Here is a 26,318-nt window from a genome sequence, read left to right on the forward strand (position 1 = left end):
TTAAGTGCGGGCAAAACGAGCTGTCAGTTTTACATCCGCAACAATCGTTGTTCAAGCTACCAACTATCAATCTATTTGCAAGGAAAACAAGGAACTGGTTTTTTTTCATATTCCCATGGCTTGAATGTCACAACCATTGAACATATAACGTAAAAGGGTGTTTCCGAAAATCTAGTGATACGCTAATGCGCATGACGAGTTAACTTCTACACACCCTCTACACACCTCCTCGACGTGGGTAGAAAAAGTTGACTCGAGAATTGACTCAAGAGAGTTTGTGAACGCCGCAACGTGAGTCAACTCGGTGTTTATGAACGCTGCGAGTTGACGATAGTTGACTGTAATTAACTCGAGTAAGGTTTTAGAACGCACCCCAGGTGATATCGTATTTTAGAGCATATGGATTTATGAGATCTCCAGATATAGGGTGATTGCCTAAAACTGTATTTGCTACACATGACTAAAAAAAGAGCGTTTTTCACTATTGCAGTCAAATTGAGTTGCACTGAATTTGATTTCCCCAGCTTTCATCTCATTGTGACGCTACAACGGACATCCTTGAATCAACTCAGAAGTTAGACACTAGATGCTATTGTGGAAATGCAAGTAGATGCACAGTCAGTACTTTGGGTCTCCAAGTACCGATTAAACATTAAAATTAAATGGACGATTTGATTCAATCACTTGTTTACTTTTGGTATATCATCAAATAATACTTAAGTAATGGAATAAGAAAAATAACTGACTGTTTAGGCTGGTGTAACAAAGGATTAAAGTGTAAAGTGAATTATCCCAAGAGACTAAAGTATCATTCACAATCGACATACTCTTTGGTGCAGTGCACGAGTTTGAAAATACGATTACCATGCGAGTATTCACAATCAGCGGCTTACCATTACGCGTACTAATCGGATGTGAACGCTCGTGCGGTGTTCGTATTTCCAAACTTCCGCACTGCTCTACCACTGCTCATACCACTGCACTACCATTGCACTAAGTCAATTGTGAATGATGCTTGAGTCTAAGTCAAAAGTCAATTGTTCCAATCCGAAGGTACGAGCCAAAAGAGCGAATCAGCGCTCGGTGGTTGTGTTCATAGAGTTTGGTAGCCACCCATTTTAATCCCTACTCTTAATTTTTCTGCCCAACTGCAGTGCTTCCTCCCCCAATTCCATTAAAACTAGAGAAGTACTCTCTTTCGTAAGAACATAATCGGTGTGAGTGCCGTCTTGTTCTAGAAGTCACTAGGATAAGTGTCCTAATCTAAATTACGTGTTCAACTACTCAGGCTGGCATAAGAAAGAACAATTACCAACACAGCTGAGGTGATCAGTACGTGACAGGTACAACGACAGCCAGCATAGACGGTTAACGCCGGGAGAAGGGGCTAATCCCTTTTCCCGTCGGACGAGGTACACGATACCAAGTAGATGAAGTAGACAAGACCTTTACCTATAAATACGAGGACTGGCCGCAATCCGGCAGCAAAGCCGTGGCCATTGTGGCCAAGCAATCGGCTGAATTACTATTATTCTTGCTCGATACCTAGCTTAGAGCATACTGTATCGAATTATTATGACCTTAGAATGCGTTTATCAATATATTTGTGTTTAAAGTATTTCTTTTTGACAAATATTATTTTCCTCGTTCAGACAGCTCGTTTTGGAGGTTCCGTAAATGTCTGGTTTCGCGAAGTTAATGGATAGAATATGATAGTTAGGGAGGTGAGGTCGCTAAATGGCGACATTCTCGAGCGCCGTCAAGACCTATCAAAATCGAAAGATGAAGTAATTTCGAAAAGAAAAGCTCGTATGGTAAAAACCATTTTAGCGGTGGGTATGGCGTGTACGGTTTTTCAAAAATGTAAAAAAAAAACAATTACTTGGGCATTCTCGAGCGCGTCAGATATTCATACCACGTATGCCCCAAGTGCCTCGGATAACAACGGTATACTAATCTGCCGGTTTGCGTGGTGGGGGTAGGCATATAAAGTAGTCATAAATCCGAAAAAAAAAATTTACTCGAGCGCGTCAGATTTTCGGAAGGGGTGTTAAGTAGGCCCCAAGAAGCTCCCTTTAAAAAAACTAACGATTTCAGCGTGACGATAAGTTACGACAAATTTTTGAAAATGCAAAAAAAAAAGTTCTTTTGAAATACTCGAGCGCGTCAGATTTTCATAGGGGAGGTTTATCTCGGTATCCTGAAAGCATATTTTCTTAATCTGACAAAAATGTTCGTGGGTTCTTTTAATCTGACCGAAAAAGGTTTTTTTTTCTTTCTTTCTCCCTGATAAAACGGGGAATTTAAGAATGACAATAAAGCGATAGATACAATCAACGTAAATGTACATGAAATGTAGTGAAAATTGTATTATTGATGAATCGAAATAATGACCTTATAATAATGATCTTTTTTGCTTCAATTCTTCAATTCGTTTTGCTTACGGTACGTCCAAAAAACGATTTGAGGATAACAGGCTATTGAATAATATAAATAAATGGAACTGTACATGTTAATAATACTTTTGTATACAAATACGCGTAACTTTTTCCGAGTCCACGAAAATTTTCGAGAATCCTTAGGAAAAAACAAATTTTGAGATACAATAAAAGTTACATAATTTAATCATCGTTGTTTCATATCAATTTTTTTAACACCCTCCGTTTTCGAGATATACTAAAAAAACCGGGAGTTTGAGTTTTCATGATGCTTTAAGTCCAAAAGTTTTAACTTTAAACAAAAATATAAAGAGACCTTTTTTGTGTAAAATAAAATTACCTTTTTTTTTTATTTAAACTTTTTTTTTGTAAAATGTATCGTTCGCGACTTATATGCCGCAACGCGTTTTTCGGAAGTCGAAATGGCTCCTCCACACTTCCGGTCATGCGGAAACCGGCAGATTTTGTATTTTTAGTAAGTTTTAGATTATATTCTTCAGAATAAAAAAAAAATTGATCGCGCTCGAGAATGCCGGATTAACGTTTTTTTTTTTACAAGTTCGCGACCTTATAACTCTGCGGCGTCAAGGACTTATCGTCAGATTAGTTAAATTTAGTCTTAAAACACTAAAATCAACCCCCAATATCTTAATCTGACGCGCTCGAGTATTTCAGACTATCGATTTTTTTTTACTAATCTGATCGTCTATCCTAGGTGCGCGTCACTAGATATAGAGCTAATACTTTCCAAAGTTGTTCTATTAGGTCTAAGGTATCTCTCATATCTTAAACTGCCGCGCTCGAGTATGCCCGAAAAATCCCCTCTTCGCCTCCCTAACTATGATAATCATACATTTTAACGTTTATATAATTTCAATAAGTAACGCTCTTGTTGAATTGCAATCTTGTTTATCAGCTGCGTTCTGAAATCTAACTTTAGTTAATTCAGGTATTATCGTATCTCTATCAAACGCATAAAATCAAACAGAAACAATGATACTCGATTAACTCGAATAAGATTTCAGAACTCTGCTCTGCAAGTTATAAGGCTAGGTTTACATGGGCGCGGAGACGCGAGCGTGGTTGAGCGGTAACCATCGGTAAACCACATGTAAACCGTCCTTAACATAGCGGCAATAGGCGAGGGAATTTGGCGGTTCAATTTGACGGGACCCGGCACGTTAGGAATAACCGTTGACTGAAGTGTATAATTTCGTGACGAATTATTTTCAAGAATAATATTTGCAGACATGTCATTTATTTGATGGAATGCAATCACATCATAGTGGAATTCAAGTTATACTTTAATATCGAAAATCACTAGGAAATCATCTGCGAGTCGTTGGTGACTTTCAAGCGAGCAGCCCCTTTGATTATCATCACACCATATTTCCACAGAATTTGTTGTTGAACTGCATAATGACTAAAAAGTAGTTTATTAATTAGTAGTTAATTAATGTTGCTTTAGTAAAGTTGGATACTTCAACATTTGCAAAATCTAAAGTCACGTCTTTCTGCTAGATCGTGATACTACCAATGCAGGAGCAAATCTTTACATCAGTCAATTTTTCTGTAATATAATTTTGATTGCTTCCTGAAAGTTCAAACTAAGGTAAATTATTACTCTTACATATGATGCTGTATAGTTTCATACTATTAAGTCATACATACCGGAAATATGTGAAGTTTGTTATTTTTCATTTTATGGTATCTGGTGAAGTGAGATTTACCTGAAGTTTTGATTGATCACTGTTGATCGAAAACTCAATTCGCTGATAATATCGAAATTCCATCATAAATATTGAAAGAAACAACAAAATTTATATAGCTTGAAACTTTGAAAATAGTCAGGTGGAAAAAGTCGAACTAACAAAGTATATCGTGTCACTTGTAACTGATCTTCCAGAGCACAAGGCACATAATATTTAAAATAAGCAAAGCTAGTGTAACATTTTTACACAAGAAGTGCTTTTAGGAGATAAATACTACTTTAAGAGAAACTAAAAGGATGCTATAATCAGTCTTTTCCAGCTGACTAAATTTTTGACCGCAGGACCTTTCATTTAGATGCATTCTTTAAAGTGTTGTCTCAACTCCGTGGAGGGTCACTAATGACAACTAACGAGTGGCACTATATTGCAACTTCCAAATAAAGTCACCTAAATAAATTCTACCTGCTTATGTATAGGTAACGTTTGCCACTTTTCTGAGATTTGCCACATTAAGATATTGATGAAGTTTAGAGATTGACGGCTCATGAAAATGGCAAGCTTATGTAAGTTCTCTACTTTTGAACGAATTGAAGGTTGAAATGTTAAATTTAATAAAAAAACAGGCCAACTCTGAAATGGGGATGGGAAAAGATTCAGGTAATGCCTGGTCCAAAAACTCACTGTGCTATATAAGCTAATTAATTTAACGAACTTACGCAGTTATTACGAACTAATTTGTGTACGTCAGTGGTCGAATCAAGAAACTTATCTTGGATCGGATAAAGAAGCAACTTTGGTGTCTAGAATTATCAATGTGCTGAACTGTAACTGAACTATATTTTACTACAAATTATTCGTTGAAAACAAAATAATAAAATAATACAAAAATATGATGGAAATAACAGCAGAATGAGGTTTGACCTAAACTTTGTGTCCCTCGCTCTCATATCTGGTATAGTTTTGTGCTACTATCTAATCGTTTATAAGAATTCGTGGTGCTTTATCGAAGATTTTCCACTACAATCTGAATCTAATGTCGCAAGGTGTTCTTGCTGAAAAAAATTTCTAATATCGCGAAATAGACTTGCTCACAAAGATTTTCAATATCGCAAGGTATTTTCGCTTACTAGTGCCTCTAATATCGCAAGACAGGCTTGCTTACAAAAGAGTCACCTGGCTCTTTGCCTACGAGTGTTCTTAATATCATTAGACCGACTTGCTTACATCAGTATACTAGTATTTGCAGTTGTATGTACAATAATGTGGCATTGTGGTTAAATGTTAATAGAAACCAAGAACTAAATGTATGAAAATCCACCTTCAAGATAGTGCTCTTATGTAATCATATATAATTACATACATACATAGAGATTGTAAATGTTATGAGAAGTAAAACAGTGTCTTTTACTGTTGTCATGAGATATGATACACGTTTATATAACGGTGTGAGAGTAAGTGTTAATTTTTAGTCCCAGATCATCAGTCTCTTATCAGCTTGACTAGTGACGTTTCGCAGCTGGTTTCATTTATCCCAGAGGTGTTACTGTTGTTGAGGTTATAAAATTATTAAATCATGGTGGAGACTGGTAATTATACCTTTTCTTTTTAATTCGACTTGTAGTAATTACTGTAAATTATAGACATGACTAGATGTATGAGGACGGTATCGTTTGCCTATGAAACATTGCCTTACACAGTGACCCTGAATCTTCGGCATTGATACACTTATAGAAAAAAATGCTGATTCGTTTTGAATCAAAATCTTGAACAGTTGTAAAGCTTATTGTACACAAGAATCAATATGAACGTTTTAAATTTCCTTGCTGTACAAATTAAAAAAATTAAACTGCGCTTTAGGTTGAATAATTTTTTATATTTTTCAGTGTTTAGAAAAATTGTTTAAATTCTGTATGATGATAGTTTCACATAGTTTCTTGTAAGTTGTCATACTAAATCAGATTATATTCAAGGCATTGCAACAAATTATCAATTGATATTAAATTCAAATAAACAAAATTTCTTCAATGGGCTTGTTGAGTTCAATTAATTTCTCATGCATGCTAGCTGTGTAACATGCACCCTAATTGTCAGCTATTTTTAATGAAACTCAATATTAAGAAATACAAGAATTACCAGGAAAAACAGTTCGCATTACTATATCTATTATCGTCATATTGCTTACCTTTATCAGTCATAGTATGAATACTTGAATATTACACATTTTGTGCTACTGAAATTAAGAAATTACAAGTATAATCAAAAACATGCCTATTATTTTGCCTCGTTACGTAATGGAAATTATACATGCGGATAGTAACTGTTATTACTTTATCAAGTAAAAACTACTTCAATATTTCTGCAAATAATGACTGCTGACAATATCTTTAGCTACAGAATTAATAATAAAAGTATTCTATTTAGAAATTGGCAACTTACCCTTATGAGTTTTCGTGAAAGTAAAAGAGTATATATGTATAATATACGTTACTGTGGTCCATTTTTCATGTAACCCCATTGTTGATTAACAATATTGTTAGACATGAGACCTGTTATCTTGGTATCATTGTGGATGTAAGGTAGGATTTAGTTAATTGTTATTTGTGTAGCTTATCTTTGTTACAAAATAAAAACTACTCTGTACACGAATTGAAAAAAAATAAACTCCCCGTAATAATGGATTTTGATGCGTTGACAATTTTCCATTAATACGGGTTTTCTGAGGTTGAAATAAAAAAAAAAAAAAAAATGGTGGGGTGTTTCCTGACTCCGGATTCAGTGTCAGCGCATCAAAAAATATAAAGATTAGATCTTACAGTCATTTTCAATCAGTTTCCTAATGCTGATCTCCTTGATGTGAATTTTCCGTTTTTAAGGATGGTTTTTTGATGTTTAAAAAAAAAAAGTTGTGCGTGTAAAATCATTTTTAACCTCGGATTCGGATTAAGCACGTCAAAATACATAAGAATTCATAGATCTAGTCTTTGGTACAGACTACTTTTTTGTATTTCGAGAAATTTCACAAAGTAAATTCAAGAGTAGTATATTGTTCGCACAGAAAATATTTTTGAATTCATTGCAAAATGAAAAGTTGGCTGAAAGTCTTAGAACGACTTTTATGTTTGCTTTTCAAGGCCAAATCTGCAGTTACACATTTTTTGAGCTCCACAATATTTGTTCTGAGACCGACGAGCAGTTAGCGAAACTATATCGGTTTATAACCCAATAACACCAATCACCAATGCAATTTAATGAGTATAATGTGAAATGACATTACTAATACCAATATGAAGAGTAGGATGGTAAGATGTGAGACGTGAGACGTGTGCGATGGAGTTAATTGTAGTGAAATGGATTTTAAATGGCACTTACGATCAAAAAATCATTTGCATTTTTGTACAGTTACATCCCTTCTCTGAATGGGCCCGTATCAATTTTAGTCCTAAAAAAAATGTTGGGGCTCAAAAACCTTCAATTTGTATGAATTTGCATGAGAGACCAATTTAATAGAATAAACAGTTTAAACTTTAAATGCATATTTCTTTCCTTTTGTTTTTTCAAACTTGCGCGCAAGGTTTTTTTTACAGTCTTCGACCGATTCACCTGAAATTTTTACCCGTTTTTTAAGTATTTTTCACACATTGTCATAATATTTTGCCCAAATTCTCACCTGAGAATGAGAAACCCTAAATTTAACCCTATAACGGTAACGTTATTTTTTTTTTTATTTCTATGTATTTCGGTAACGTGGGCTGAAAAAATGCCCTAATCTTGTAAATAAAAATGTAAGTGTAGGATCTCATTATCTTCATTTTTCAATAAAAAATCAAGGCCAAAAACCTTTTGCGTAAGATTCGAAACAGTGGTCAAAAATTGAGTTGTGTCTCGAGTGAAAAACGTAAGTTGTTCTCTTGCGACCGGTAATATAAATTTTAGTGCCCCCTCCCCGTTACCGTTATCGTTCTGGGGATGAGGTGTTATGGGAAGTATATATTCGTAAACAAAAGTGAGTCTCGATGAGAATATTGAACACTTCGCGATGAGATAAAAACTGCAAAAAAGTCAATCATAACAAAGTTGACAAGATAATTCGTTTTAAATAATAATCATGCTAAAAATTCGTTTAGACATTATTTAAACAAAAATTTGTGTAACAAATCTCTAGTTATATCTTTTATTTATTCCAAAAAAATTAATTCATTGGTTTTTCTGAATATCCATGTATTTTTTTTTTTTTTTTGAGGTTTTCAGCAATTAACGAAGAACCCGTTTTCCAACATTTTTAAAACTCTATTTATGAAACTATTCATTCCATACCTCTAAAATTTCTTCACTGTAATGTATAACTATTCCACAAAAACTGATCTAAATTTCAGGACTTTTGATCCACTTTTTAAAATTAAAACATTTCTCGAAAACGGGTTTTTCAAAATCGCCGAAGATTCCACAAAAATTCACAGGTATTCACAACAATCAGTGAATTAATTTTACATGAAATAAAGAAAATTTCAATAGAGATTTGTTACACAAATTTTGTTGAGGCAATTTCTCAAAAACTTTTTGGCATTATTATTTTTCAAAACGAATTATCTTATTAATTATGATTGATTTGAGCTGAGCACATACGTCATAACACCTTGAGTTAAAAACCGGTTCATATTTTGTCATGATTCTTAAAAATGATGTATTTTCTTTCAAAATGAAGCAATTAAAAAAATTATATGACAATTTATGGGCATTTGCGAGTAGATTATGCTAGAATAATCCGCACGGTAACAAATCTTTTTACGCTCTATTAAACTTGCACTCTGTGCATTCACCCTGGTACATTTAAATAAGGATCTAATCAGCATATTTACTTTAAAATATGTAACGAATGCATACCTTTGACCTCTGAATTTTTTTTAACTTTTCCAGCATGAGAAAAAAATTAACTGCAATTCCTGCATAAATGTCCCCTTAAAGGAACCGCATGATGGATTATGGTTAATGTGAGTTAAGTTTCAAGTCTAGTTAGGAATCTTGAAATACATCATTTTTGGGATTGTTTTTTGTAAACCATTAGACGTTTATCAAAAAAAATTATTGCAGCTGATAATACATAGGCGGCATTCCACGCCTTTTTGACCAACTTTGACCCTCACCTCTTTCGATTTTGATAATCGTGAAAATTTGGCCAATTTCTGTAAGTGGTAACCAATCTGTAAATTTTTTTTTCATTATTTTGAAAAAGTAAAAAGACGCTCCACTTTTTGCCAAAATAAGGCATTAACTGCCCACGTTTCACTCTAATCGCTTGAGCGGTATAGTATGTGGGCCCGGCTTAAATATCCGCATTCACTCCAGATTAACGCTTTACCTAAACACGTTTAAAAATGTAATTGCATAACTTCGTAAGAACAATCTCATACATTGTATCGTAACCGACGATGAACTGCATATTGGACAGAGTAAGTTGAAGTTTTATCCGTCCGAAAAATATTTTTCGTATTAGGGATTTTTATTTGCACCGTAATTACCTCGCCGTTGCCACTATCATTGTTCCAGGAACAAGAGTGCGTATCGGTATAGTAATTTGATGGATTTCGGTATTTAGACGATATTCTTTCGATCAGCTTCTTGCAAGGTACCTATCTCAATCAGGCAGTAGTGGACTCAAGCCGAAGTCGTCAAAGAATGCATTATGGTTGGAGGCATTTCATGTAGAAGGCTGCGGCTGCTCACCGGATAAATTCAATTAAGATTGCGTCTGTAAATAATGAAATTCGCATGCATAAGTAAGTATGTATAGATTGCTTAAAGAAAGACTAGTTGTGATATATGAATATTTACTAAATCTTGCAGTTCAATCATTTTCTAAATAGATAGAGTAGCTGTAACGGTGTAGGTCTTCCGTGGTCAACTTGCAGAATGTTTTTGATACTGAATGGTGTTCTGTTGCGTTGTATACAACTTACAAATGGAGGTGGGAGATGTTTTGTATGCGAGTTTTTGTCAGAAAAATATAACGAAGGTAGAGAAAGTCAAGTTTTTGGGAATAAATTACAATTAGACAGTTATTGGTTGCAATACTATGTATGATATCGCTCCTACGCAGCTGTGCAACTACGTTTTTAAACAAATTTGGATAAGGCGTTAATCTGGGGTAAATGCTAATATCTGAGTCACGCCCGCATGTGCATAAACAATGCTTATGAATAACCTGTTTTGAAATGAATTATCAAAGTAGTACTGCGTTAACAATGAGGCCCGTTGTACAGGTTGATGTATGAACCGTTGAACACTTATTCCAGATGCTGATAAACGATACTGTTACGATGTGCTTCGGTGAGGAGTGCAATGACCTCGATGTGGTTCATAGACTTACGGCGGAAATTAAGTTTTATTTTCACAAAAGCATCAGATTGATCTGAAAAGTCATGTATATGTCAATAATTTGAAGTGAGTCTAAGAAATCTGAAAACAATATGGAAAATTAATAAATTATCATGCTGCAATGAATGCGATAACTTGCCAGATAGGTCGGATGCTTTGGGTGTCATGACATGATAGAATTCGAAATGTATATTGCATCAGCATGTGTGCGAAAGTTTATACAAAATAATACTGCGACGGGGTGTATTACAAAAATGTATAATTGGTATACTACTTTTTATATTTGTAATGGAGCACTCATCTATTCCACACTACCATTTGTATTTCTAATGGAGAACCCATCCATTGCAACGTTACTTTTTTTACTTGTAATTAAACACTCATCTATTTTACATCACGCAGTGTTATGTGTAATTCACAATTCTGGTCCCCAGGTAGACATTCGTGGACCCGGAAACGATTCCCGGATCGCACGATTATTTTTCTCAAAAACAAATCTTTCAATATAAAAAAGTTTTTCACTCATTTCCGAGTCGAAGTTTCAATTCAGCAACCTACGGCTCTTGAGCAATGCAGAGCAAATTTTCACCGATCCAAAACCAGTGTTAGAAATTTTGATGTAAAAAAATGGGAGGCTAAACTCCCCATCGAATTTTGGTTTTCGTTTGATCACTATTCATTTAACAGCATTGTTGTACTGGAGCAATGTTCGGAACAACTAGAGCAACTCACAGCAACCGCGAAAAATTCACTTTGTCAAAAACTAGGGGCTGGTCTGGAAACTATTTTTTTTTTTTTTTATTTGTTCAATTTTGGGTTTGCAGAAATACTCTTCTGGAGCGATGTAGAGCAACTTCGGAGCAAACCAGAACAACTCTCGAAATTCGTAAATTTTGAAAATGGGTGGCTAACATCCCTTACTTTAGTGGGTAGCTCATAGCTCACATGTAACACACATGCGGAGAAATCCCCACGATTCTACCATCTCTACAGCGGGGTACATCATACGTACACACGCTGGCAATCGCGGATCCAGAATCTCATAGTTAAGGTGCCGCTGAAGTGACTTGAAAATATCAAATCGTGACGTCATAAATACGTGCAGCGCCTCTGAACGTTGAACGGTGAACTAAGGCCGCTGATTTCATTAGCTTGTTCTGTTAGATCCAACCAATGATGTCAGTTACAGATCGGAACATACTTCTTGTGGACCATAAACGGGCTGCTGTCACATGAAAAACGCGTATACGAATCGAGCCATGTTTACAAAAAAATAACTGATAGTATAAGTTTTCCCGGATAACGTGTGTGCTTTTGTACGTGTGAATCTCCCTGGCGAGGGTGAAAGAAATTGTGGAACAGTGCAATCAGTGAATATTCAACATGCGGTAGCTCCGATCGGCCATGTTTGTTGTCGCGTGATTTTATTCACTTCATCATTCTTTATTATAAACATTATCAGCTATTTGCCTGAGCAGTGACTGAGATTCACACGTACGCTATTATTCAAGCTACGATTTAAAATATTTCCGAGTAAGATTCATACTCTCGTTATCGCAGGATTGGTATAGGCGTTTTCACCCAATTTCCCCGCTTCTGACGTCACGAAATATATATATGACATGCCAGGTCAGCGGGGCCTTAACTACTATCTTAGACATCATTTTCATCACGGTAGTACTTGAAGTTAGAAGTTAGTCTGGTTAGTTTGGGAAGTACAAGTTAATTAGTTACATGTTAGGATTAAGATTAATCGGTCGACTGTTGAAATCGGAGTTAACTTGATGAAGGATGGATTAGAAGCGTGGTCAGACACAAATGCGAATGTAGAAAATGTTCGGGAATACAGAATAGTGCAAAATAAAGTAGCTAAGTAAGAGTGACAGCGAGTGGCGTGAGGCTGAGTCAAAATAAAACAAAAAATAACCTATAAGATTACTATAAGGAATGTATGAGTTACCAAGTAGAAGCAATATATTAATCAATATGTAACAATCGTTCGGTTTTTCAAAGTTCTAATTTAAGTTAAAGTTTAAAACAAAAACTTATATTTTCGACCAAAGAATCGGTTTTTCTTTGTTATAGATTAAACAACTACGGAGAAATTTTTTAAAATTATTTGTACATCTTGAACGAAATCGATTCAGTAGTTTCCAAGAAATCGTAGACACTGATTTTGGAAATATTGTTTTCAGATAAGTGCGTTCAAAGTTTCAAAAACGATTTACATGATTATTTTCTAACTTGAACTGAGTCTTCCATCCCAAATTCAGTAGTTTCCGCGCTTGAAGTTCTTCTAAAAAATCTTTTTGCTGCTGTCGGAGAAACATTTTTCAAGCATTGAATAAAGTTTCTTTCAGGCAAACGAGAATCGTTACTATCCAAACTTTAACCACAAACTGATTGATTTTTTCAAATCTCCTATACCGAAAACCAAAGTGCTTGAAGTACAGCTTGCACATTATTCACGGACTATTTCCTGGAGACGAGACTTGACCTGTAAATGGCTTCCTTGAGTACGCATGCCAAAATCATCAGCTGATTTATTTTCTTAATTCTATTTTTTAAGGTGAAAGATATTCAATTGCAAGTTTTCAGAATTTTTACCGCACAGTTTCAGTCTTTAAAAGCTTGGCACGAAGACTAAGAGATCAATCTAACAAGGGTTACGTGAAAATTTCCAATTGTTTTTGCCGCAGAGTATGAGGTTAAATAAATATTTCAAGTAGTTTTAATTGAAATTACCTCGCGAAGAAGTGGAAAACATTGAGATAATCGTAAACAATCTACAAAATTTCTGACGATTGTATTTGATTGACAGATTCAGTGACTATTTTATATTTTTTCTTCGTGTTACCGTGGTAACATTGGTGAAAATGTCAATTTAAAAAATTACCCAAATTAAATCGAAGAAATTAAATTGGAACTTACCGAAGATGCAGACAGCTCGTTCCACGTGAAATATCATCTCATTCAACTATTATACTTTTTATCGTGGTTCTTTCTGGTCAATTCTAACTACTTATGAATTTCTCAAACTTTTTCGTCGAATCCTCTGATTTGGAAATGAAAATTTCATTGACTGAATTAAGTTATCACGTGGCTTATAACTACTAAATGTTCACCTAATGTGTATGTGCGAATTTCAGTTTGACGTACCCAGGATGATGTAGGGGGACGAGTTAATCCGACTTAAGGCATCATCTACATAAGATATGTAGGAAACTACAGAATTTGGCAAAAATATGTAAAAACAAATACAGAATAATATTGATAAAGACAGAAAAATCGCAATATTTTTCGGAATAATTTGAAGCTTGTCAAGTAAAACAAGAAAATAAATGCCAAAACTCAACATCAATGCGGATCAATAAGTACTTTGTGATACTAGTCCAAAAATGCGGACTTTTGACGAAAGTTACGAAGTGAACTACACGAATCGAAGCCGAATGCTGCCGACTTCACAGCTTTCGTCAAGAGCCCGCTTCTTTGCACGAGTTTAACTTACTACTTTTTGTAAATAGTGCCGAAGAAGTCTTTCTGGAGCCTGTGAAGCGCGCAAAAAAGTAACTAGTCCGTATAAAAGAGATTATAGTCGATCTACGCATGCGCACCTCATACTCTTGTGAAAAGCATTACTTCTTAAGGTGCTTATAAAGACACGTTGTACACCTTGAAAACGCTAGGATGCAAAACTTCTATACCGCTCAAGCGATCAGAGTGAAACTTGGGCAGTTATGCCTTATTTTGGCAAAAAGTGGAGCGTCTTTTTACTTTTTCAAAATTTGGAAAAATATTTTACAGATTGGTTACCATCCACAGAAATTGGCCAAATTTTCACGATTGCACTGAATGGATCGAACTATCCAGTATGATGCCACTCAGCGGTGATAAAACACACATTTTGAGCCCAGTCTCATGAGATTTGATAGTGAAGTGACGAAATGGCAGTTGATCTGGTTTTCGATTACGAAGAACACCGAAATCTCATTTTGGCGACATTTGTTACCGACATTACGCGCATGCCGATAATGCATGCGTGTAGTGTCGGTAAAAAATTACCGACAAATATCACCAAAATGAGATTTCGGTGTTCTTCGTAATCGAAAACCAGATCAACTGCCATTTCGTCACTTCACTATTAAATCTCATGGGACTGGGCTCAAAATGTGTGTTTTATCACCGCCGAGTGGCATCATACCGGATAGTTCAATCCATTCAGTGTAACTGTGAAAATTTAGCCAATTTCTGTGGATGGTAACCAATCTGTAAAATTTTTTTCCAAATTTTCAAAAAGTAAAACGTTGCCCCACTTTTTGCCAAAATAAGGCATTAACTACCCAAGTTTCACTCTGATCGCTTGAGCGGTATAGGACTTTTGCATCCCCACGTTTTCGAGGTGTACAACGTGTCTTTATAAGCACCTTAAACGCTTCACAATTATATATCTACAGTAAACGTCAAAATAGGGACTTTTGATGCACATTTTACACAAAAAGTCGTTTGGAAATCGATGGTGAAAACCATAACAACCAACCAATCAGCCTATATCATAAGCAATATTCAACATTTTTCAAAACTAATTTTATTTTTCTACAAGCTTTTCTGAATATACTGCTCATGATCCTGAAACAATAACATATACCTATGGGTGCGTTTTATTTGCCACTTTTCGAAAACGAAATGTTTGAAAAAAGCTAATTGGTCGATTTTTAAATAATGACCAATCCTATGAGTCTTTCAGTTTCAATCTCGAAAGGTGGCAAATAAAACACATCTTATGGGTATGATGTGTTGGTAGTTCACACTTCGCGTTGTTATAGGATCGATTTAATATATCACGCAAGCCTTATTAGAAATAAAACGTTATCCATTTAATTAGAACCAATCAGTGCCCTTTCTAATAAAATAATCTGAATACAAAACGTGTTCTGTAGTTGCGAGAGATAAATTTTCGGAGGTCTGTGTTCTACGGGAAAACCCCCGTAAAATAATCATCCTGAAAATTCAATGGCAAAAGCATTCATCAGTTTTAAAATACTATTTTCTCGTTTTCCAGTACTCGGCCCGGTCAAACTTTCAGAACTTGGTCGCATTCTGACCCATGAACATTTTGCATTAGACTTCAGGAAATTCTACACGGCACCACCTGTAAATTTGAAAAGTTATTTTGATGACAAAATCTGTCTAGTAAATGCCGGCCTCGTCAAACAATATCCGTAAGTAAATATTTGAAGGTAAGATAGGCATTAGGCTGATCCGTAACTATTCATTTAGTTTTTATGCACGGGTATTTACCGTGTACCATATTAAATTTTATACTTTGAGGTTTCAAATTGCCGAAGCACATTATGAGAGAATTATTGTACTAAAAAGTTTAACAAAACTATGACAAAATTGTCACGCGATTGTATTCATAGTATAACATACTTCCATAGATAGTATTGTTTCAATACAACACTCAAAGGTTCAGCATGTTCCATCAATATGTTCAAGGATACCAGGGTACGTAGTTACTACTGATTACGAAGCTTTTTTTAAATGCAACTTAAAGTAAGTATGTAGGAGTGTTACAAGTGGTACAAATTTCAAGCCATTTTTGTAAAATATTTCAGCAGTATATACTTGCTATTAAAATATACTCGTTGCGTTTTGTTGCCTTACGAAAATCACTTTTGTAATACATTGGCGATTCCTTAAATGCCTTCTTGGGTTCAGTTACAATAATTTTAAGCTCATTGTTATTGTTAAATAACCATATCCATTGCTCATGATACTATTATACGTACGTATTTTATTGCAAATTCATGTTTTTCACAGTTACAGCAGTGAGTACAACATTGTGTTCAACGATACAGATACTCACAATGCGGTACTGGCAGATGTCGTTCTATTAAAAAAATTCGGTGGAGGTACAATTGTCGAAAATACTAGTAATGGACTCTTGCGTGATATCTCTTTCATGAAACATGTCAGTCACGCATCTGGTATACACGTCATTGCAGGCACTGGTAATGTTGACGATTATATTCCATAACTGAATAATGTACCGAGAGGACACGGTGAAACTTAGCAGGTTGAGTGACTGGGCATGCTTAAAGTAATTGACTCTATTGGTTTGCAAGATCGTATGTAGTAACATTCTCGTCAGTAAGGCAGAGGAGTTTACATACAAGAAATGCAGCATGAAATGTCAAACTTTCCCGCGTCAAGGGTCGAATTGAAAATATTCTATGATGATCACAATCAACTAGTGTAGTATTATTTACAATCGACTTAGTGCAGTAGTAGGGGCACTAGTAATGCGGCGTTTAGCGGTGGTAGTGCAGAATAGCGTTCACAATTCGTCGGTCTTGCAGTGCAGAAGGATTTGCCATTTCGAGTTTCAAGCACGTTCAAGACAAGTTAAATAATCTAACAAACCTTATCGAAAATGGATGAAAATGAACCTCTCACCAAAAAAGTCTTATGTATTGTCGCAATATTATTAAAAATATTTCTTTTTCAGGCATTTTCTTTTTTCTTAGCATCATGGAAGATTGATAAGATCCGATCTGATATTAGCCCATAATTTTGTAATTTCTCGGTGATTAAGGGGCTATACCAGTGTGACACTTTTAAAAAATCGACTTTTTTTTGGCTTATTCGATATTTTATATCTTCAAAAATATCCTGTGAAAGCGGCAAGGTCGTATCTTGAATAGTTTTTGAATGACAGCGTTCTAAAGAGCGACCGTTCGCAGGTATAAACCGCTCCACTTGCCTATAGGCGGAGTTCCGGAGTTAGTGTGTAGTTTCTCGAATCTTTCGCATTGTAAACAGTACATACATAATATAGGGGGCCTATATTGGAGGTGTATTATATGGGCCAGGCATAGCAGATTAGAAATTTTTATGGTAAATATAATTTTATCTAGCAAAAATCGATAGTTGAAACTTTAAACGCGTTTTTCTCGAAACGACATTTTTCAAAATTGCCGACATCATAACTCAAAGAGAAATTGACCGATCGACTTCAAAATGAAACTGAGTATTTTTGAGTATATTTACTATACAATGACGTACAATCTTTTTGATTGGTTGAAAATTGTTAATTTGGCATTAAAAAAACGACCATTTTCTTACTCTAAAACACGACCCTTTTTTCAGAACTATGCCATTTTGTTAACATTTGATATTTTTCAAAAATCTTAGGTCATTGTATAGGAAATACCTTCAACTTCAATGACCTTTATGAATTTTTTTGTTTGAGCTACTCATTCGGCCGGAATCATGTCAGCGGTTGGGGAACTTTTTTTTTGGCACCTCCGAAGTGCCTCCAATATTTTTGTAAAAAAAAAACTTAAAATATACCTGAAAATATACTTTATTATAAAAAAAAGTTCAAAACATGCTATCGAGTACTTTCTTTTAAAAAAATTCCTGAAAATCGCCTAATTTTTCATGGGTTACACTGGTATAGCCCCTTAATTCGTTTATAGCAGGCATATTTCATGTTGATTTTATGTCAGGATTGTACGCGAATTTTTAAGGCGTCTATTTTGATTGGTCTTTCAAGTATGTAGTTTGCTTCGTGGTGCAGTGTAGAAGCTTGAAAATTGCAAAGTTCTGCACTAATTCTACCGTTCCTACTCCCACTACTGCTTCCACTAATCCATTGTGAACACTCGCATGGTATTCGTATTCCCAAACTTCCGCACTGCATTGCCACTGCCCCTACCACTGCATTACCACTACACTAAGCCAATTGTGAATGATACTTAATAAATGAAGTATCGTTCAAAATTGACTTAAGTATCATTCGCAATCAACTTGGTACAGTGCGGTTGTTTGGAAATACGAATACCACGCGAGCGTTCACAATCAATTAGTGTCAGTGGAAGTGGGAACAGCAGAATTAGTGCAGAAAGTTGCAATCTCCAAGCTTCTGCGCTGCACCACGAATCAAACCACTGCAACGACCAATCAAAATAGACAACTTGAAAATTCGCGGAGAATCCTCACATAAAATTAACATCAAGTATGCCTGATGTAGACAAATTGATCACCGAAAATTATCCGTTAATATAGGACCTGTCCTTAGCAATATTTCGTGATGCTGAGAAAAAAAAATGCCTACAAAGAAATATTTTCAGTAATATTGCGGCAGTGCACAAGACTTTTTTGATGAGGTTCATTTTCATCCATTCTTCACAAGGTTCGTTAGATTATTTAATCTGTCTCGAAACTAGAAATGTCACATCTTTCTACACTGCAATACCGACAATTTGTGAACGCTGTTCTGCACTACCACTTCACGCCGCACTACCATTGCCCCTATCACTGCACTAAGTCGATTGTGAATGATACTTAACGGTTTTCAAAATCTACCCGGATTAATACATCAACTGTTTAAAATCTGCTTAACTCAAAAAAATTCGCATCATGTACAATACATACGTAACGTCTAGAAAAAGCCTTTTACAGCTGAGACGATGCTGTCAACAATCTCCTATCGCTTTTGCGCCACCGATTTCGTGACTAGCTCTGCTTCTCTGCCTCTGTCTTAGGGAGTTTTTAGCGCTACCAGCTGATTTCAGAACGCACCCCAAGTTCTGTTCTAGCATACGCAGTTGGACGCTGAATTTGCAAGTTTCAGCATTTCCTCTCGGCGTATATGTATATCATTTAGCCATTTCCCTTTATTTAAAAAAAATATGCATAGTTTTTCTTAAAAAATTGTCAATTATCTTTCAATATTATAATATCTCATGGATTATTCACTGAAAATGTACACATTTTTATGAAAATCTACAGGTTTTTATGAGAAATTATGCAAGTTTACATTTTTGGTACAAAATTGTGTGAAATGTTTCATTTTTTATAAAAATTTGTAGAAAATCGTTAAAAATCATTTTTGCCAGGGTATACTGACAATACTCAAGTAATCGTACCTAAGCATCTTTTTTCAGCGAATGAAACCCTCGTATAGAAATCGAATGATTATACAGCCATTTTCAAAAATTAATCGAAAAGATTTTTTCCATATAATTATAAACAAAATGCGTTTTTCTTTTTGGTTTTATAACAAATTTTTGTTCATATATTTATTATCAAAGTTTCAGTCTGTAGTTGTAGGACGTAAACAACGTCCGTTCAAAAATTGAACACGTGTTCGTTGACGATTGTTTCATCTAGAGATCGATACCCTGTAGCAAATAGAGCCTAAATAAATTTTCAACGCAATTTACTACAAATTATTAGCAATTTTGTCTTTTTTTTATCCAAGGTAACAACAGCTACTGCCAATAGAACATCTGCTTTATTCATTTCATTATTGACACCAACATATATATGTATACTCAATCAAGATTCCCATTTTACATAAGTTATACTTGTCCTATATTAGACATACGGGTTAAAATCTAGAGGAAGAAAAAGAGACCTACCATTTCATGACTGAATCATTTCAGAGATTATTTATTCCCTTTTTCTCGTTGCGTCCTTCATACTGTATTGAAAACGTTTATATTTGTAACTTGATTGACGTCACTGTAGTTGGTGTTTGGTCATATTCGTTAGAAACTGTGTACAGTAACATAACCTATACACGATAACAATTTTCAGACTCCGAAATACGTTTCAGGCCATTACGTTGCATCCACACAGACTGAAGCAGCTCTCAACGTCAGCGTAGAGCAAATGTATGACTTGATATTGAAAGAAATGACGGTGGAATGCGAAGGTAGTCCCGGTGTCAAGGCCGGGTTCATTGGAGAAGTCGGTAGTACTTGGCCCATTCATGGTAAATTCTACTGTCAGTTGGAAGACATTTAGATGAATTCAAATTGTAAATATAATATGTTAGCGGATAGTAATATGGTTTTTACATCCCGTTCGTTGATAATACGCAATTATTTATGATATTGTACAGAAGAACACACGCCATTGGTATATTAGTTCAACGAATACAATCAGGGAAAGGATTATTTGATTCAAGTGATATTCGTTTGATTCAACTAAATGTTATAGTCAAATGCGGCGAACACAATATTTATTTAATTCAACAAAAGTTTTATGGGATTTACTCAATATTTAATAGGTAAAATCAAAAAACTTATCGTTGTGTATGCAGATGTATAAAATTGAACACGTGTAACAATGAGTTTTGTTTACTTGTCGTCGATATCAATTTCCATGATACGAATTTTGGTAATGTACTTTTTTGATTTGTACTAGGTCTGCTGACAAATTTTTCTTACGTTATCCGTATCTGACCTCCTAGCCGACTACCCGATTTTGTAACTATCTCTGAAGCTGCTTCCGTAGCGAGGAAGTTCACCGCTTAGTGGCCTTTTGTAGTACTAGTAAACTGATGTTTAAGATGAATATGTTCTCTACTTGTTTCAAAGGATGTGGTATTTCTTTCACCTCGTAAACAAATTAGTGCTACTGATACAATGAGTTACGCCAAACCAGCTTCGGTCAGATCAGCGAAGTATAGCATTCAATCGATGTCAATTTTTTGCAGGTTCGATTCATTTGCTTATTTTATTTGAAGTATACTTAATCGTTTCTATCAACGAATATGCGGTATGTCAGACCGTGAACTTGGAAGAACAACACATAAACTTCAAATGAAATGATATTTAGTTGACTCAATATCGGTAACACATCAAAAGGTTGCATTGAATCAATACTTTACTCGATCGCGACAAGAAAGGATTTAGTTGAATCAAGAAATTTGCTTGACTAAATCATTTTGACAATCTAACTAAATCAAAATTGTGGAATTGAAGTGATCTTATTTCGAACAAATAATGGATACTAGATTGAAGTGAATGACTCCGACAGAATATTTTTGGTTGATTCAAGAATTCCTTTCCCTCCGTGTATGGATGTTCATCTTGAATTCGCAAGGTTTTAAAGTGCAGTGCCCTTACATTTCACTGGAATTAGTACAGTATTTTTCAAATCCTTCTTAAATTCGATGATAAATATATGGCACTGATCATTTTCAAACGCAGATTTCGAGAAAAAAGCTATACAAGCAACCGCTGCGGTACAAGCTCAATTGGGATGCCCTGTGAGTTTTCACCCAGGACGTAATCCGAAAGCACCTTTCGAAATAATTAGATTGTATTTGGAAGCTGGTGGTGCTGCAGAAAAGGCCATCATGTCTCATCTCGACCGTGAGTTAAACTTTACGTATTATACCTATCATACCGTTCTGAATGTATTGGAACCACGTAACTTAATCTTTTAATTTCAACCTCAGCAAATCCTAATTCTTGGGGTTTCAAATTACTGATGTTACATAAATTAAACATAGTCAATAATATACCCGTTCTACCATCAACACACGAAGAAACCAGTGTCACCGGTCAGCTGTTACCCTAGTTGGATTAGTTTCATTTTTTCCACTAGATGACGCATTGCAAAGTGACAATCCCATCTGCGACATCCAGCTGAAATGGTATCAGCGGCACACACTGACAATGACCCGACGCACGGCTTGATGCGACGAACGGATCTAGCCTCTAAGCAAGATCAGATTATCCCTTTTCCTTCTTCGACATTAGCAACGGCAGCCTAGCGACGTATAGATTAAACCGGATTTTCAGTATAAATTCGCGAGCTGACCTACGCGGGCAGCAACAGATGTAGGGCAAAACGCCTACCTGACTCACTCTAAAATATCAAGAGCATTCGTGAGGTAAAGCGCCCACTTAACACGTTCGATAGATTAACATATTTTTACAGTAAATTCGCACAAAAGATATCGGCATAGTTTTGCATTTGAAAGAAGATTTAGAAAAAATCGGGGCACAGAATTAAAGCAATCTACACTATTTACCAAATTCAATATTCTTGTAGCTTATACGTGAGAATATAGCTAAGCGTGAAACGTAGAAATTTATTGGTAGGCGATAGTTTAATATCCAGATTAAATCATATATTTTCTTTTCTTTTATCCCAATTTTCATTCATGATTCGTTTGCAAAACCATAGATCCGGAAGCACAGAATGCACTTAATTGATTAAAATATATATTTAGCCAAGAATTGTTTTCTTGTCTTACGCCGTCAACAGTTTTCTTTTATAAAACTCGAATAAGAACTCATATTTACAGCAACGGTGAAGCAAATGAATGTGTACGGCACTGAGTTATCCGTGTCCGACGACATTTGTTTGGGGGTCCCGAGTCTGATGGATAGCCACGGCTTATGCCCTACTCTGTAGATAGAAAAGCTTCGAAATTCCGATAACGGTAGTTCAACTTACCCAAGAGGAACAGCTAATTAAACAGGGTGTTTTGGCTAGGCATAACCTAAATCTTTTTTCCCAAATTACAGTTGGGTTTCTTTCGATTTTTTAAATTAATTCAAATTAGTTCAGTAGACACTGATTGTGAGAAGAGCGTTGATTATCGGAAACGTCAATTATCCAAACGGTGATTTGGTTTATCTCAAACGTCAATTATCCAAACGGTGATTTGGTTTATCTCAAACTTCGATTATCCCAACGGTGATTTGGTTTATCCGCAATTTCAGCTATCCGAAAGATTACATATTCAGTTTAAATTTTCGGTTTTTCGAATAACAGGCCGTTACATACATTATTGTACGACATCGCGAGGTCATTCTTGTACGGCGTACCTCTCCTCCACCTGCCTAACAGCACGTATTGAATCTGATGTTTTATGTACTACATGTTCTATTACGGTCAACGAGCGTTTTTGTTTCCACACTGTTCAGTTATCTGACTTTTCAACTATCCGGATGATGCCTGGTCCTAATTAGTTCGGATAATCGGCGCTCTAGTAATGAATGGTTCCTCGAAAGTCTGATAAACTTTTTTGTTTCCTAGTTTTTATATTGATCTATACAAGGCAAAGGCAAATGGGTCAGCTCGCACACGTGCTTGTCCGGGAGTTTTTTGGTTAGAAAATAGTAGATTGTGCATCAAGGAGGTAAAGCAGCTGTTGTTACACCAAGCGTAAATTTGCAATACAAGTCGTAAGGGAGCGCGTGCGCGTCCTAGGACTTATAAGTAGTCTTTTAAGTACTCCGCGCATGCGCTGGCGCGAACAAATCTGACAGTACGCAACCCTAACCTCATTTTCGTGTTTCGTGAAAAACGCCTAACATACTCTTGTTGTGTAAAGAATCGTATGCAACAAGGCGGTAACCATCTTTTCGCCTCACGTATTTGCAATATTCGTCTTCGGCTCGTATGTGTGCCCACCTACGACTCATATTGCAAACTTACGCTCGGCCTGAAAAGACGGAGTTTGCTCCTTGTCACACAATACACTATTTTTATAGCATAGTATAAAAAAGAGCACCTTTTAGTACTAGGACATAAAAGTTCACTTTTTTGTACAACGATGCTTTTTTTTTTGTACTAACGCAAAAACGATCCTTCTTTACGTACGGAACGCAGGAAAAAAAAGACGCGTAAACCGTATTAGTCTTATATAAATTATAAAACTTTCATCTCTATAGATGTGAAATCTGTGTGAAGATGAATTTTCGAGGATAAGCTAAGAGCACGTAAATGGCTTTTGCATTCAGGGCAAGTATAGTTTACGCGACTTTTTTTCACAGATATGCGTACATAAAAAGTAATCGTTTCTGCAACAGTATAAAAAAAATCATCAGAGCACAAAAAAATGCACTGTCCTTCGGGGTGACAATACTATAGTAATAACATTTGACTTTTAAAAGGTACTTTGCTCAATGACGAAGATCTTCTGGAATTTTCAAAATCTGGATGCTACTGCCAAATGGACTTATTTGGTACCGAATGTTCATATTACCAGTTTTCCCCAACAACCGATATGCCTTCAGATGCTCAACGCCTTGATAAAGTAATGCTGATTCGTGAAGAAGGTCGAATTGATAGAGTTCTACTTAGTCACGATATCCACACTAAGCATCGTTTGGTGAGCATATTATATACTTCAAATTACTAAATATAAATTCCCAATCTAGTCCAACGCAATCATTTGCAGGATGGTTGAGTTACGATCATTAATCATTCTGTGTAGTTGCACTGGGAACGGGGATAAAAGGAACCGAACATAAAGACATGATATTTTCTTTCAACCCATATAATAAGTGTAATAATATTTTATCGTGGCCCGTACATGAATTGATCATATTGTTACTGCTTTATACATTATATTGTTATTGGTATATGATTTCGGCAAAATCCTCTTCTTCATACACATCTTTCGGTTCGCTTACAAGGAGACCGTAGGGTAGTTGGGTCTCAGAATATCTCCATACTTGTCATGGGGAAAAGTTACTTCTTGATTGTTAAGTGCACAAAGCCATCGAGCTAGATAGCGAAAAATACCTGAGAAAAACGTCGCCCTAAAATATAAAGTGACTTACAGGAAGACCGAGTAGCCTTGGCTGTATCAAAAAATTGATTGTTTTTTTACAAAATTCGAGTCAAAAATATTGTTCCATGTGACGAGAAAAAGCTGCTGTCCAAGTTTTAGCCCTTAATATTAAGATTCAGAGGTGCCCCATCGCGATTTTCTATTTCCCATTTAAATAACATGGGAAAAATTTGTTTTAATCTTTGGAATTTTATAAGTCGTCAACGCATTAAGACCGAAACGTTTTTTTGTAGGAAATTGAAGGCTCTAAAAAAGCTTTATCATCATTTTATGATAAATCTATTCTTTCAAAAGTTGTTTAAGGTCCTTTTTGACCTTTGACCTTAAATAACTTTTGAAAGAATAGGTTTATCATAAAATGATGATCTAGCCTTTGTAGAGCCTTCAATTCCCCATAAAATACTAATGCGTTGACGAGTTATAAAATTCCGGAGGTTAAAACAAATTTTTCCCATGTTATTTAAATGGGAAATAGAAAACCGCGATGGGGCACCTCTAAATCTTAATATTAAGAGCTAAAACTTGGACAGCAGCTTTTTTTCGGTGTTTGGAACAACATTTTCGACTTGAATTTTGAAAAATAATAAATTTTTTTGATACAGTCTAGGCTACTCGGTCTTATTGTAAATCACTTTATATTTTAGAGATATTTTTCTCCGATATTCTTCGCTATCTAGTCCAATTGTGCAGACTTTGTGCTCTTAATAGTCAACAGGTATCCTTCCCAACGAAAAGTATGGAGATATTCTGAGACCTGACTACCCTACGGTCTCTGTGTTAGATGTGTTTTGAAGTGACACACCTAAATCACCAAGATGTTCTATCATAATTTTGCTTCACTGATGCTTTCTAGTAATTATACTTTGGGACTCTTTCGAATCTCATGGATCTGCGTCATTCCCGCGATAATTTCATCATTCTGAAGGCAACTTTTTTTCAATAACATCCATATTTAAAAAATGAGTCGTTTCTAATGCAAACGATGTTGAAAGTTATAGGATGATTTCAAACCATTTTCGTTTGCAGATATTTTGAAAGCGTTTTTGTAGTTACCTTTTAGAAACATACCTATTTTTCCATCATGATTCTCTAGATCATAGATAGGTCATAGATTTCTTGTATTGTTTACTTTACAGATGGCTTTTGGGGGACACGGATTTTCTCATATCTATAACAACGTTATACCAAAAATGTTAATAAAAGGTTTCTCACAAGAAGATATTGATCTCATTACAATGAAGAACCCAACAACATGGCTCGCAATGTGAAGTACTCGAGTATGATATTTATTATTAAACATAATTCTATCGGATCACAGTTACATATAAGATTGTTCTGTTATCGACATGAAAAAAAATGTTATCACATCTCATCTTGTGAATAAAACTCTTCACTTGAAACAGA

The 26,318-nt window shown here is 35.4% G+C and overlaps 1 protein-coding gene across 2 annotated transcripts; it reads left to right on the plus strand.

Moving 5' to 3' along the window:
* The first annotated feature begins 5,591 nt into the window (after window positions 1–5,591).
* LOC124414828 (phosphotriesterase-related protein) lies at window positions 5,592–26,318 on the plus strand. Of its 2 annotated transcripts, none has more exons than XM_046895913.1 (7): window positions 5,592–5,736; window positions 15,582–15,741; window positions 16,343–16,533; window positions 20,148–20,306; window positions 21,529–21,693; window positions 24,232–24,449; window positions 26,051–26,318. In XM_046895913.1, exons 1-7 carry the CDS (start codon window positions 5,724–5,726, stop codon window positions 26,180–26,182), a joined length of 1,038 nt encoding a protein of 345 aa, XP_046751869.1. In that variant the 5' UTR covers window positions 5,592–5,723; the 3' UTR covers window positions 26,183–26,318. The 2 variants fall into 2 exon arrangements, with proteins under 2 accessions (XP_046751869.1, XP_046751870.1); XM_046895914.1 differs by lacking the exon at window positions 5,592–5,736 and adding an exon at window positions 15,125–15,173.

Source organism: Diprion similis, chromosome 14 (genome assembly GCF_021155765.1).
Source record: "Diprion similis isolate iyDipSimi1 chromosome 14, iyDipSimi1.1, whole genome shotgun sequence".
Taxonomy (NCBI): domain Eukaryota; kingdom Metazoa; phylum Arthropoda; class Insecta; order Hymenoptera; family Diprionidae; genus Diprion; species Diprion similis.